The 16218-nt window shown below is 39.4% G+C and overlaps 1 protein-coding gene across 1 annotated transcript; it reads right to left on the bottom strand.

Annotated features, from left to right (window-relative positions):
- Positions 1–1338: 1338 nt before the first annotated feature.
- On the bottom strand, positions 1339–10637 carry DNAJA1 (DnaJ heat shock protein family (Hsp40) member A1). Its single transcript, XM_080820387.1, has 9 exons — positions 10483–10637; positions 9236–9377; positions 8917–9094; positions 6730–6834; positions 5795–6022; positions 3709–3823; positions 2926–3041; positions 2533–2633; positions 1339–1718 (listed from the first exon to the last, which is right to left on the bottom strand). Exons 2-9 carry the CDS (start codon positions 9365–9367, stop codon positions 1500–1502), a joined length of 1194 nt encoding a protein of 397 aa, XP_080676513.1. The 5' UTR covers positions 9368–9377; positions 10483–10637; the 3' UTR covers positions 1339–1499.
- Between the last annotated feature and the right edge of the window lie 5581 nt (positions 10638–16218).

The following is a 16218-nucleotide window of genomic DNA, read 5'->3' as shown; positions in this document are numbered from 1 at the left end:
CATGACTGAGATGGGAAACATGAAGCTCATGTGTTATTTTTAAAACATATTGAATGTATTGCCAACACAGGTTCTCTTTAGAAATTCAAGATTTGTCATAGCCATTGTTTTGAATACTTTTTTTAAGGAACTACTTTTATACGATAAATTGTAGTTTCCCCTACAAGGAAACTTAAGACCTGGGCCACTTCCCGGTTAGAAATGTTTAAGCTTCCTGATTATGGGAGATGCAGCAGAACCAGAACAAACAGGCAAACACTCTTGACATTCTCACTCCAGTGTTTGCTAAGTTTTTAAAATCCCTTTTGGCTCATTACTCACCCCTCACGCACATTCACTCTTGTTTAACATTTAACTGTAGTTAAGTAACATTTTGTATTAACCATTTAACTAGTTAAATGAGAAATCTCCTATCTTACTTAGTGAAAAGACAATGCTTTCAATCTAGGGGAAAAAAAAGCCTGTAGTGACACACTGGAAATGCTTTGTAATCAGTATATTAAGGAGACATTCATACATTCCAATTGCTTAATTCTGATAACCAGATTTAAGCTTGTGAACATGACTTTTAAACATACAATTAAAGCTATTCATCATAATTTGCTATACTACCAACATTAAATTACAGTTACTTCGGAGCGTAAGTTATTTAAAGTAAGCCTGTAACATACCTTAAAAAAAAAAAAAAACAACCAAAAAAACCTTCCTATCTCATACATGCAAACTTCTCTGCGTAAATGTCTCTTCATTCTAAGTTACCCTGCTCCCGAAGCCACTACTCTGAAGCTTATCATGGTCCAAAGAGAAGGAAAAAAAGTATAACCAGGACTGATATATATATATATATATATATGTATATATATATTTTAAAAAAAGGGGAAAAAAAAGATGGCACAGAAGGGAATGCAATTCTACAAGTGCAAGCCCTCAAGCAGCAGCATATGATAAACCCCTTCTTTAAAGAGATCCTTTCTATCACTGATACCAGAGGCCAAATTACATAGCATGCCATCTTCAAGTAACAGTTGAGGCAATAAATGCAGAGGCATCACAATGAATCCCACTTAACATAACTATAGACCAACACTTCTCTACAAATTCTTTGTCTGATTGCCAATTAAATACAAGTTTTAACTTCATAGCTTAACAATTAAGGGTCATACACTGAAGTCAATACATACACCTAGCATTTCAGTCTGAGCTGTTTCATATACATAGAACTGAAATTAATTACAAGGTATGGCCTAACAAATGCTAGGGGAGATTTTTTTTGAAAGCAGTTTTTACAAATACTAAACTTATCTTCCACACTGAAGTCATCATACATACAGGGCAAAGTCAGAGCTTTTATATTTGAGTTTATTCTTCATTTAACTTTTAAAACACTACTATAGTTGAATATTAAAACAAAAACAATAGCAAGTAGTGAGCTATGATTATAGTCCTTCACTCATTCACTACTGCACATAAAATGCCAGCAGTGTTATTCACTGGCCCCATTAAGAGGTCTGACACTGAACACCACCCCTGGGATGATGTTCATCATCCTCATATGCTTCCCCATTGTAATGGCGCCGTCTTTCCTGATTTGGATCAAAGTCCACCAGTTCTACCTGGTCCATTTCATCAGTCTCTTCTACTTCCTTCCTCTCAGGTAGGAGTTTTTCCAGCAAAGAGAGTTTATCAGGAGACAGAAAGCCATTCTCAGGAAAGTTTACCTGTAAGAAGAAATCTCTACTGTAAGTTCAGTTTGCTATATTTCATTTGCTCCTTATATATATTACCACTGACCCATTTTTTCCCCAGAAAAACATGTGATGACACACATGATGATCTTTTGGCCCATCTGCCACTCCCAAGTTAGAACATGTGTTATAAAAGGCACAGCATCTATCTAGCTAGTATGCTGAACTAGAACTTAAGGCATTAAAAAAAATATTATCCTACTAAAATTGTGTTGTGATGATCACTGTTCTACTCAGCACCCATCTACTCAGAACCCACCCTGAAATACATACTAATTCCTTTTAACAGGTTTTTAAAAGCTATTTTTTCTCAAGAAGGCAGTTCTTTCTTTGCCCACAAGTGGTTTTTTTTTTTCCCCCCAATTCTCCATTTCTATAAAACGTGATTTAAAAAAACAGTATTTTTAACTCTATGGTCACCAGAATTTCAGTTATCAAAACTGCCCACTTCACTTGGCATCCCTGAAAAATGTTTTTAATAAAAGCTGTATTTATGGGCCAAGGTCCAGACAATTTAAGACTGAAAAACGTGACTGAGGGTTGCTTTATAAACCATCCTATTAGCAAACCAAGCCTTGTAGTATTTTGCCAAAAAGGCACAGTAGTTATTTTGAGTGCTTCTGCTGAACTTTAAAATCCCATTTATAGCCCTGTATTAGCTTAATTTATTTCTTCCTGGACAAGAAAGAGTTATCAATTTGATGTACCTTACTATTTGGAAATATAACTGTTATTTTTAAAATAAGCTAATCATTCTTCGGTATTCCTACAATACTTTATAGCTTACCTTAAATTCGATGATGAGGCGACCCTTCTCATATGGTCTACGATAAATTGGCATGCCTTCATTTAGCACACACTTGATATCTCCATGCTTGACAATTTGACCTAAAAACACAGAAGCCAAGTTTTTCCTTAAATAGTCACATTTTTATGAGTAGGGGAAAAAAAGAACAGAGGAATGTGCTAGCTCACTGACAGGAATAAATTTATGTGAAGCCATCAATCCCATTACCTTTTTAGGAGCTTCCCAAAAGACCCAATACCCTATACAATTTCAGCTCAGCTTATAAATTATGTAACTGACCAAGTAAAATACCAGTTTTCTCAGTGCCCATACCAGCTAGGAGCAGATCATGACAATACTAGAGGAAAGACAAGTTCATCTAAAGTATTATACCTGGATGAGAGGTGATGACAATGGTTCGGTTGTCAAGAGTAGATATTGGCTTTTGAAAACCGCACAGTGCTTCAACCAGCTGTATGTCCATGCACATGAAAAGGTCTTCTCCTCGCCTATATCAACGTCAATATGACATATACTTAATGAATCTTTCAAACCACCGATTATTAGACGTACCATAGCAGGCAGTTACGTTCTCTTAACAGCAAGGGTGTATGGGTATCTTTTACAAAGATGTCCTTTCTTTCCCCATTCTCAAAACAGCTGAAATCTAGAAACAGCAAATATACATGGATCCTGCCAGCTGTTTCCTGGACAAGACTTTAGAATCTTTTACATTCTAGGCAGCCTCTACTACTTACCATCTCTGAACTGTTACACCATCCCACTCCCTGCTTGTGCTTAAGACTGTCTTTTCCATTCCGTATTAGTAAAATATCTTACCCAGAGTACTCTACAAAAAAACTCATGTAGAGTCACCTTGAATGACATCATTTTCCATTGAGACATTTGTGGTAATGCTCTTTTTTCATCAAATTAAAACCAGTTCCTTCAGGTGTCATTCCCAACACATTTACTGGAACCCTACTCTAATCCAATGCTTTAAATTAGCAACAGATGGATATTTAACACATTGCTAATCATTCTTGTGCTTCACTCCAAGTTCATCATAAACAGTATTATTTCACAGTATTTCCAAGAAATGTCTTTAAGGTAATGAAAAGCCCATTTAAAAAAATATGCATGATGTCAATTTGAGTAGTTCATAAAAGTTCTTACCGAGTAAAAACAGCATGGTCCTTCTGATCTAAAACAATGATAATATCTCCTGGTTCCAGTCCTGGTTCTTGGTCTCCTTCACCATGGAATGTTATCTTCTGGCCATCTTTCATGCCTAAAAACAAAAAATTTCATTATACTCTTGTTTAACATCCAACTAATGCCAGAATCTCAATCTGTTAAAAACACACTGATGCACGTTTGTGAATCTGTAGGGGAAAAAAAAAAAAGGTCTTTGTAGATGTAGGTTTACCGAAATGACTGAGAATGCCCGCATGACTAAATCAGTCCCATTTCTTACGAAACGAAGTGAATGCAGTAAACACAAACTCTACAGACAGGTAAGGCTCCAAATTTCAGAGCTATTACTTACTACTAGCTGAATTACCCTGGGGAAGCAAGTTGCATACCTTCCAAAATAAATACTAACTTTCTCAGAGACCTACATCACCAGGGCTGTTTTGAGGTTTAAATAAAAGGCCCATACTGCCACCAAATCAGCAGACTGGCAAACATTATTAACTATAAATGTTAATTATTTCAATTTCATTACTTATGTCCCTCTATCTCCTGAAACAATGATCATCAAGGTGACCAACACGAGAACTGTTTCACTCATTATAGAAAACATTAAACATATATGTAGCCAATACTAAAATGAATCCCTATATAATCAACAAACTAGATCCAGCAGCTATCAACGCATGACTACCATTTTCATGTATTATACCTCCACCCATAGTCCCACCCACCAACATATTTTGAAGCAAAATCCTGACATAATACTTCAGAGTATGTATGTACCTCTAAAAAACTAAGAACTTAAACCACAATACCAGTATTTGACACTGACAAAACTAAACAGTCTTTAATCATTCATGAAGCCAAGTAACTTTTTATGGTGATGAAGCAATTAAACAACTAGCTTTTGCTAGTTGTTCCATTACTTTAAAAGACCGTGGGTAAATACAGCAAAAATGGCTTCACTCACCACTAATGCCCTCAAAATACATACTGCTCATAGCAAAAGGGGAGGTCTTACCAGTGCAGGAGAAAAAAAAAAAAAAAAAATCCTACTAAACACGGACCAATTAAAGAGGAAAAAAAGATGGGAGAGTCGGTATCCTGATTCATATGGAAGAATACTACTGCAGGAGCTTAAGTTAATGTAAATGTATGTAATAATATACAATGTTCATATTATCAATAGTTCCACCAATATACAATATATAATACTAGTTTCATTTTAAATTAATAAAGTCTGAAAGGCATTACTACATATCCATAATCTAAGTTCTTACATATCAACTAATGAAACATGCTCATTAGTTTAGAAAAATTAAAGAAATCTTTATGAGACCTCCAGAATTCTTCACCTAACCCCACCCTCCATCCTTCAAAGCAAGCATATTCCAGGGTGCCTGACTGGTTCAGTCAGTGGAGCACATGACTCCATTTCAGCGTTCTAACTGCAAGCCCAATGTTGGGGGAGAGATTGACTGATTACTGATTGATTGATTTACAGATTTTATTTATTTGACAGAGGCACACAGCGAGAGAGGGAACGCAAGCAGTGGGAAACGGAGAAGCAGGCTTCCCTATGAGCCGGGGGCCTGATTCGGGGCTCGATCCCAGGACCCTCAGATCATGACCTGAGCTGAAGGCAGACACTTAACTGACTGAACCACCCCAGCGCCCCCTGGGTGGAGATTATTTAAAAAATCTTTAAAAAAGGTAGGCATATCCCTTAAATTTAGCAGTTCCCAAGAAAATTACCACCGTGAAGTTAATTGCAAGAAAAAAGTGGAAGAACTAATGATTTAATAGAAGAGAATTAAGTGTGGAACACTATTCAATCATTTGCTGATGTCAGTGTTATATTAAGTGAGGAGATCCTTTAAGTATTCACTACAATTATACAAAAGCTTGGCATAAAAAAGCATTTATTATGTAGCTAAGACTTATCCTTGTGTGATACCATACATAAAACCTATTAAAGATAGTTTTTAACAATTACAAAATGTAGTATTATTAAACTTGCTACAGCACTCAAGAACTCACAATAAGAAAGTGGCTCAGAACTCACCTTTGTCAATATGAACTTCTAGAATCTTCTTCTCTCGAACTATTTTCCTTCCATTGCAGCTTTTACATCTATCTTTAGGACTGATCCGTTCCCCATGGCCCTGGCACTCCATGCACACAGACTGAATTTGCTGAACCATTCCAGGTCCTATCTGATGAATTCTTATTTGCATTCCAGTACCTCGGCAATTGGGACAACACTCAACTGCTCCCTTCTTACCACCTCGGCCTAAATAGTTTAAAAAGAAATGTTTGAATTAGTATTAGATACAACAACAAAGGTTTTAAATGAGTTTGTACATATATCTGATAGAATTCTGCCCTGAAAGTCTACAATTCAGGTTTTTACATTTGATAAAATACAGCCACCATCAGCTTCAATTATCTACTGACATTTTGACTGCTGTCTTAAAGTGCCAACTCAGAATCTTATTTTGAGCATGTGCTCTCAAAGCACCATTCTTAGGACTACTTTATCTGTGAGATGGGACCATTTTAAAGCATTCACTCTTTAGGAAAGAACATTTCCAACAAATAACTTATAAAAAAGATCAGAGGTTCTTAGCAAAGAATTTGTCTGAACAGCTAAGTGTCCAAAAAAGAGGACACTATCAAAATCATATCATAGACTCTGAAACCATATGAATTTGAGTAAGTTTTAGAGAGAACAGCAACTGTTCACCTCTAAACAATGTTGAGGAAAAGACACCAAATTTGATTGATCTCAACTGTATTTAACACACACACACACACACACACACACACACACACACACGGTGGTATTTTGCCAATATTTCTCAAGGTGGTAGGTTCATGTTTTCTTCATACTTGCACCCTACAAGATTTAGGCATTAGATAGTGTATTGTCAGTTTTATATATCCAGAAGAGTTTCAGTTTCATTTTCAGTTATATTTAGAGGTGTTAAAAGACCGTACCTTCACATTTATCGCAAATCACATTCTTTTGCAGAGCTAATTTTCTTGTTGCACCATTATATAAATCTTCTAAGGTTACTGAGAGCTGATGCACAACATTTTTACCTAAAACAAAAACAGTACTCATTAAAAGTCTGAGATGCTACTTCTCTTTGTGTTCATTGCACTTCAGAGAAAGATATGAAAGATGACGTTCACAAGATACATCTGTTGAGCACCTACTACATACATAAAAGGTCACATTATCACTTGTGATCTCAAAATGAGATGTAGTTTCAGATGAGGAAGATTAGGTTAAAGTAATTGCCTACGGACATATTTGCGGCCATCTTACAAACTCTAGCAATCAAAAATGTCAACTACAAAATCACTTGGGAAACCAGTTATTAAATAGCAGGTTTCCCAATAAATTAATTCAAACTGCATCTCTGTTGTAATGTATTCTTTGAATCTCACTTAGTATAGTACTGATATGACCAATTATTTCATTCAAAAATTCAACACAGTAAGTCCAACTAAGCAGGATTGGCCAGGGAAGCAGATATACTTATCCAGTCTCCACAGAAAACCATTAGTTCTCACTTCTTTCTGACACAGGAGTAGCAACCCTTACTTTTGGGACAACAGTACTTAAAAACTGTATTTCTCATACAGTGCTAATACACCTTTCTGCAGGCACAAATATTTTATATCCCCGATACCTAATATAGAAGCTGCTAATCACATGTGGCCATTTAGCACCTTAGTAAGACCACAAATAAAGGAATTTTTGTTTCAAATTAATCTAAATTTAAATGCAGCCAGGGGATACAAAGGAGTGACCTATCTCATCTTAAAATGTGAAGTGGAAGGTGGAGATTGTGTAAGAACACAAAGGCTACACAAACGAAATTACCTGCCAATGGTTAGTAAATTCCTAGTTAGTGATTCTTCCAGTGACTTTTACCCACCACAGAACAGTACTGCCTTAAGCCTACGCTTTTCTCGTATCTGCATGTCTAATGAATACTTTTAGTTCCCCAAAGAGTGTAAAGCACCATCAACTATACCCTTTTGTTCCTAGCTCCACCTTTGGTTCTGTATCAGATATAGTCCATGCAGTTGGTTCTGGCATGCTAAAAACTGCCCCTCTTACTTTAGCTTTATAGATCTGAGAACACAAGGAAGGAAAACAAAAACTCCTTTAGTGTGGTTACATATCCTTCAGTATCACACCAAAAAACAACTTTCATTAATCTAAGTCAAAGTCTGCCAGCCAATTCCTTAAAATTTTTTTTTTTCTAAATAAAAACCATTTTTTTTTCCTGTGGGACAAATCATCCTCAACAATTAACTATGATTGCAAATTGTTCTGAAGTAAATTCTGCAACCACATTTCTGTTAAAGGTTAAGTGCACGTATTTTAGTAAGAAGCTAAAACAAGATTAAACAGGCCATAAGCTATTTGGAGTTAAGAAACCTGTGTTCCATTCCTGACTCTACCTTCCAGTATATGACCTTGAAAAAATGTTAATTTCTAACTTTAACTCACTTTTAACTGAACAAGGCCATGTATCTCCAACTGGATGGGGGGGGTGGGGTGGGGGTCAAAAAAGCTCTCTAGAAAGTGTTTTGTACTTTACTGTGTTCCTTTAATTAATGCTTGATAAAGGTATCAGAGAGCTTTACAAGCATTTAAGTAATCTCTATACCCAACATGGGGCTGGAACTCATGACCCTAACATCAAGAGTTGCATGCTCTGCTGATAGAGCCACTCAGGTGGCCTACAAGCATTTACTTGTTAGAACCTGATTGGCCTATTTTGGGCTACATCAATCCCAGTGTAAAAAACATCATAAATCAAAGCGGCAGTTTATGTCAGTTTGCAACATTATACCAACACGTAAACAAGCATTTCAGATAGATACTTTATGAAGAATCTGCTTTCACTAATGGCTACTTTAATTTGCTCCATGTAGACTAGGTTTTTTGTTTTTGTTTTTTTTTTTTAGGTTTTTATTTATTCATTTGACAAAGATCACAAGTAGGTAGAGCAGCAGGCACAGAGAGAGGGGGAAGCAGGCTCCCTGCTGAGCAGAGAGCCTGATGTGGGACTCAAAGTCAGGACCCCGAGATCATGACCTGAGCTGAAGGCAGAGGCTTAACCCACTGAGCTACCCAGGCGCCCTAGACTAGGTTATTCTTACCTCTCCTTTCTCTCTGCATTCTTCCTCCTCCTCCAAAAAACATATCAAAGATGTCCATGGGGGAGCCAAAACCACCACCAGCTCCACCTTCTTTAATTGCCTGTTCACCTCCTTTGTCATATAATTCCCTTTTCTTTGCATCAGAGAGTACTTCATAAGCTTGAGAAATCTGTTTAAACTGTTTGAGAAAAAAAATTTCGCTTAAAGTGTTGCAAAGCAGTCACTATATTACACGTACTCATAGTCAGGTTGTAGTAAGTACTATACACCTGGCAAAGAATCACACAGCTACATTTAAGAGTCTGAGTACATCACTTGCCTTCTCTCCTTCATTTGGATTCTTATCAGGGTGGTACTTCAAGGCCAGTTTCCTGTAGGCCTTTTTCAGTTCTTCTTGGGTGGCATTGGGTTTGACCCCCAAAACATCATAGTAAGTGGTTTCTTTCACCATTTTCTACAGCCTGAAATAAAATGCAGTTTCAACTGACTTTCAACTGGAAATCTTAATTAGTAAAAATCAGAGTTAAGGCAGAGAAATCTACTTCTTCCCCAAATTTGATTTAAAAAGTCTGCCTTCCCTAAACTTCAGAGAAGGTAACCATTCCTTGGTAATTCAGCCATAAATTCTAACCAACTAAGTATTAGCTAATAATTATCGGGATAATTCAAAGGCCTTCTACTGCAGCTGGTTCCCCCTCTCCCACAGGAAAGCTCCATACTAATGCCACTATTATCTGGATTCTTCCTGTTTCTCTTTCCAGTACTGACAGCAGTAATAAAAAAGGGCACCAATAGGTTCAGCCTATTGGTTATTACATTATCATTCTTTGGTAAATCTGATAAGCACACACTCCCTAGATTTTTAAAAAAAAATGTGGGCACGGGGGAGGAGTAAAGGGAGTGGTTTACGAAACTGATTAAAAGCACAAGAAAGCAACCTCCCCTCCCCCCTCCTAAGGATATTTCTCAATCACAGAACTTACAGCATCTCCACTTTGACCACCGAACCCCTCTCGCCCCCACAAAACAGCGTAGTTTATATGCCGTTAGGTTTCCCCTGCACTAAGGGCAGATCTTAAAGGTTTTCTTCTTTCCACCTTGACCGAAGGGGTGGGAGAACCCCAGCCAGCCTTCAACAAAGAGAAGGAGGAGAGACCAGAGAAGCGGCCGCAGCCTCCGCCCCGCTCCCCCGCGCAGCCCCTCGCCCCTCTCGCGCGTGCGCGCATGGTCGCCCACCCCCAGCAAGCTAGGGCGGAGGGGACACGGGGGCGCGCACGGGGGGGGAGGCGGCGGGTGGAAAGCCGAAGGCGGCAAGTCCTTGGGGACCTCAGGCTAAACAGAGTGGACAATGCTTCAGTAACGTCTCGGGCCCACTCACCGCGTGCCGGAGATGGGTTGCCGCGGAATCACACCAGCCCTCCCAAAATGAGAATCGCGAATACAGGAACCGACAACCCTCCCGCCCACGCGGAGCCAACCGCCTCCGACCGCGGTCCCATCCGGCTTCCCCGTGCCAACAATGGCGCCGGCCTTGGGACGAGAGGAAGCGCGAGGGCTGAAACTCACCGGTGAGAGGGCCGAGGCCGAAGTGGGGGAGCGGGAGGGAGCGCGTTGCTGGGCGCAGCTCGGGTAGCCGCCGCTCCTCCGCGTCTCACCGAGCGTTCTGGAAAGTTCCGCCCGGCGCGCCGCAGCCGTCGTCTTTTGTAGCCGAGTCCCGACGCGTCACTCGACGGAAGTCCCGCCCCTTTCGCTGCTGCCCCCGCCCCGCGGTTACCTAGGCAACAGCGCGGGGGCAATCGGCCTGGGAGGAGCTGTGCCGAAGGGCCTTATGGGGTTGGGTACAAGCTTGGGTTCCTGGAGCTCGTGGAACTTTCTGGAGTTCCTTTCTCCACCCGGTGGGCCACAGGGTGCGGAAGTCTCGGGCGGGAGCGGGGGTAGCTAATAAGCGGTATAATACCGGCCCAACTCCGGATTCCCGAGCCCGCGGGGCCTCATGGGCTTGGGCTTGGGCGGAGAAGGGCTTGGGAACAGAGCCCCATGCAGGAGCTGAGTTCGGGACAGGAACCTCTCAGAACAAAACCCTGCCCTACTTCCTCCCTGCCGGCTCCTTTTTTGCCGCTTTGGGCATCTGTAATTGGCCTAGCTCCTCAGTCCTGAGATTCTAGGAACACGCGGAGGAAGAAGTGCCTTGTTCTGGACAATCTACCAGGTCTCTGAACTTGCTCCTTTTCACGCGTAGTCCGTGGCCTTGTAATGCACCAAATTGCAAGTGGGAAGAGCTCTTTGTGCGAGTCCAGGGCCATGCACGTATGTTACTTACCTTGGCCCTGACCCTGTGCTACACGTTGGGTGCAGGAAAATGTTTGGAATACCTTGGGCCAAACTGAGGGCCTTGGGCTACTGGCCTGGCATTCACTTTGTTGACCAGTGAGAGGCACCAAGAGTGGTTAACAAATCGTTTTAATTACCTAAATTTTAACCCCCGACAGTTTGTAAACTTGAATTTACAGTCTGCAAAGTGAGTCCTTGCACTTTTAAGTGTCCCGATGGGGGCCATAATGGAAACCGAAGTGTTACATTCAATAATACTGAACATAGGAGTATTTATCTACCACCAAGGAAGCTGGAGATGCAAAGTAGAAAAAGCCCGGTTCACATGGCTTAGATTTTAGTAGGGAACCAGACATGTCAACTAGCTCAAGAGAACCACAAAATAGAGGTCAGCAAGGAAGAGACTCCTATATCAGATCTGATGGTATAGAAAAAGAATCTGTGGGAAGGTAGTTGAGCGGACCGTTTTTTCTGACGATGTTATTTATTTTAATTTAAATTCAGTTGATATATAGTGTATTATTAGTTTCAGAGGTAGAGTTCAGTGATTCATCAGAACACCCAGTTGCTTATTATATCATGTGCCCTCCTGGATGTCCATCACCCAGTTACCCGATCCCTCATCCCCTTCCTTTCCAGCAACCCTCAGTTTGTTTCCTATGGTTAAGTTTCTTATGGTTTGTCTCCCTCCCTGATTATACCTTGTTTTATTTTTACCCTCTTCTTCTATGCTTCTCTGTTTTGTTTCTTAAATTCCACATATGAGTGAAATCATGTAATTGTCTTTCTCTTACTGACTTTTTTAAAAAAGATTTTATTTGTTTATTTGACAGACAGAGATCACAAGTAGGCAGAAAGGCAGGCAGAGAGAGAGAGGAGGAAGCAGGCTCCCTGCTGAGCAGAGAGCCTGATGTGGGGCTCCATTTGAGGACCCTGGGATGGTGACCTGAGCTGAAGGCAGGGGCTTTAACCCACTGAGCCACCCAGGTGCCCCTCTGATTGACTTATTTTGCCTACCATAATATCCTCTAGTTCCATCCATGTTGTTGCAAATGGCAAGATTTCATTTTCTTTTGATGGTTGGGTAGTTGTGTGTGTGTGTGTGTGTGCGCGCGCGCGTGTGCGTGCATATATATGTATATATATGCACACATACACACCACATCATCTTTATCCATTCATTTGATGATGAGTATCTGGGCTTTTTCCCTAGTTTGGCTATTGTGGACATTGCTGCTATGAACACTGGGGTGCACATGCCCTTTCAGATCACTACATTTGTATCTTTGGGATATGTACCTAGTAGTGCAATTGCTGGGTCTTTTTACCTTTTTGAGGAACCTCCACTGAGCTGATTTTTTAAAGGGAGAAAAACATTCCCAACATAGAAGCACAAGAGAAGGGTAAGGGGTGAAAGAATGTGATACTTCTAGGGAATTGCAAGTAATTGGATGTTGTCACAGGTAAGGGCAGTGGGCTAGGCATTCCAATTTTACCATATTATAAGCCACGTGTTTGTTAAGCTAACATCAGTTAAGCATATGAAATAATAAGTAGAATATATATATATCAAATCACTTCAAGAGTTTCCGCAATGAATGTTACTATATCTAGTATTTCTTAAATACTACTGTATTTAGTGTTTCTTTTTGCCTCAGGAATCCAACTGAAATTCCTGCAACTTTGAGAAAGATGGAAGTCAACATAAAGCTACAAAATGTGATATCAAAAATCCTTCAAGCTAAGTGAGCTTAATTCTTTATTAAGACTAAAACAAGGGGCATAAAAGTTGGTTTTAAAAAAATGAAAACTGTCGCTTATTTGCTTGTATGTTTATAGAATATCTCACAAGGATACCAAAAAAGTTGTAATATGGTTGCCTTTGGGGAGATATACGTGCTGGGTAGAGGAAAATGGGAAGGAAACATTTCAGAATATAGCATTCTGTAACTTTAGAATATCTAGCTTATTTGAATATACCACTTATTTAAAAAATTAAACTTTAAAAAAAGTATAGAATCCTCTCCTCCCAATTCAGGCTTTGAACTAGTAATTTGTCACCCCAACGACAAAGAGGTAATTTTTGGTGGCCTTAAAAACCATCATTACATGTGTTCTAATGTTTTTCCTTCATAGAAACTTAATGATGGTAAAAATATGTCTTGATGAATATTCTAGCTTTTCAGTAAGAGAACTTAGTGCTTTTAAGGATTCTTATTTATATAAAATACAAAAAGATGGGCAATAATTTAGTATGTGATTTTTTTTTTTTGGTTAATCTCTTCATACATGCTGTTTGTAATTTGCCCCTTTCACTTAATTTATTGTCATCTTACCATGTTAGAATAAATAAATCTACCTTTTTTTCTTAAGATTTTATTTATTTGACAGAGAGAGACACAGTGAGAGAGGGAACACAAGCGAGGGAGTGGCAGAGGGAGAGGCTGGCTTCCCGCTGAGTGGGGAGCCTGATGCAGGGCTGGATCCCAGAACCCTGGGATCATGACCTGAGCCAAAGGCAGATACATAACGACCGAGCCACCCAGGCATCCCTCTACTTTGTTATTTTTAATGGCTTCATAGTATATAGTGTGCAGGTATTTTAATTTATTTAACCATTCCCTATTGGTGAACATTTGACAATTTCCAGTGTTTTACATACAGTGTTGCAGAGAATTCTCAAATACAGCTGTAGATACTCATGCCAGTATTTCTGTAAGATGGACATCTAGAATTGAAATTCCTTGGTCAATGTAAGTGCAGGTTTAAAATTTAATAAGTAACTACCCTTTTCCTTTTTTGGCTTTTGTGTTTCTTTTTTTCCTTCCTTCTTTTCCTCTCTCCCCTTTTTTCATTTGCTATGCTTAGGAAGCTTTCACCAATCCAACATTATAAACGTATTCTCCCAGGTTTTCTTCTGGTATTTTCATGGTTCCAGTTTTTACATTTAAATCTTTATTCCACCTATAATTGATTTTGGTTTAAATACTGAGGATTATTTATAAGAAACTGAGTTTTATTTTTCTTCAAATGGAAAGCTAGGTTTTCTGTTTTAATACCCTATTTTTCCTGCCTAATGTGAAATTGCCATTTTTCTCATATAGTAAATTTACATTAAAATGCATTTTTAATTTTTTGAATATTTTATTTATCTGAGAGAGATTGTGTGAGCATGAGCAGGGGAGGATCAGAGGGAGAGGGAGGAACAGACTTCCAGTTGAGCAGGGAGCCCAGTGCGGGACTCGATCCCAGGACCCTAGGACTATGACCCGAGGCAGCCGTTTAACTGACTGAGCCACACAGATGCCCCTTAAAATGCATTTTAATGTCTGGGAGGGCTAGTTTCCCTCACTGGTCCTCCTTTTTACAGTTTTTCCTGGCACTTTTTAGTATGTTTATCCTTCCAGATGAATTTAAGAATATTTCTGGCCAGTTCCCCCTAAATCCAATGTGACTTTGATTGTGATTACAGTCACAGTGCTTTTCTACATCAGTCATGTTTATAAGGTTGAATCTTCCTACCTGTGAACAATGTATATTATGCATACAGCTGCGTATTCCCTTTACTGTGTTTTATAGTTAGTGTTTTTTAAAAACTAGGTCCTGATCAGTTCTTCTTGAAATTGTTACTAAAGATTGTTTTTTTACGGTTATCATGAATGGTCTCTTGTCTTACCATTGATTTTATTTCAGTGGTATGCATCATAACTTTCCCTAAGCATGTGGCCAGATTACAGGTATTCAAGGAGGTAGCTGGAGATAGAGAGACGCATGGTAGAGGCCAAGTCATTAGGGCTTGAGCACTGTGCTAGTAGTTTGAATTTTATCTTGAAAAAATACTGGAGGATTCTCAGGAGGATGGTAATATAACTCTACGAGCTGACTTTTTTCTTCCTGAGTGCCTGTCAGGCACCGTGCTAAACTTTCTGCAATTGTTGTCATATATTAATGCTCACAGCTACCCTTTTTTTAACAGGTGATCTGATCATATTTACATTTTAGAACAATCATTTGGTACTGATGTGAAAGATGGATTCCTAGGAAGCTTTTATTGTGAGAGCGAAGATTACAAGTGGTGAGGCTTAATAATAGAAATAGAAATAGAAATAGAAATAGAAATAGAAAGAAATCTGCAGCTCATGGTGACCAGCTGCAGAAGTAAGGGAGAAGGCATCATGCCTGACTTCTGGCGTTCTGGCCTTAGCAACACAATGATTGGGGATGCCCTTCCTGAGTTAAGGGAGCCCAGAAAGAGGAGGATGCGAAGACTGTGGTGGGGCAGAATTAGGGAGGGCGAAGATGAGTCCAGTTTTGGATGTGTAGGATTACTGTATACATTTTTCTTTAGATTAAAAAGAGAAAATTTTTATTGGAAAGTACAAAATGGAAAGCAAATTATAGCTAAAATGCTGTTTCTCATGCTTGTATAAATTAAATTTCTTGAAACATTTAGTTTTTATTTGACTGTGGGGCCTAGTGGGGCTGGAAATATTTCTTTTTGCATATCAACAATTTGTTCTTGTTCTCCTCTTTATAATTATACATGGTTTATCTTCTTTATGAGCTCCTCTCCCTTGCAACCCCTCACCATTCCAGTTGTTATTATTTATTTATTTATTTTAAAAGAGTTTCCTTATTTATTTGAGAGAGAGAGTACAGAGGGAGAGGGAGAAGCAGACTCCCTGCTGGATGGAGAGCCCGATGTAGGGCTTGATCCCAGGACCCTGAGCTGAAGGCAGACGCTTGATCGACTGAGCCACCCAGATGCCCTATTTTTCTATTTTTAAAAATTTTTTTTAATTTATTCATTTCAGAGAGAGAGTGTGTGTGTGTGTGAGTGAGAGCACAAGCAGGAGGGAGGGACAGGGAGAGGGAGAAGCTGACTCCCCGCTGAGCAGGGAGCCCTATGTAGGGCTTGATCCTAGGACCCTAAAATCATGACCTAAGCCAAAGGCAGATGCTTAACTGAGC

The sequence above is a fragment of the Martes martes genome (genome assembly GCF_963455335.1).
Source record: "Martes martes genome assembly, chromosome: 12".
NCBI classification, from domain to species: domain Eukaryota; kingdom Metazoa; phylum Chordata; class Mammalia; order Carnivora; family Mustelidae; genus Martes; species Martes martes.
Note: the sequence above shows the minus strand (reverse complement) of the source record. Positions and strands in the feature narration are given on the sequence as shown.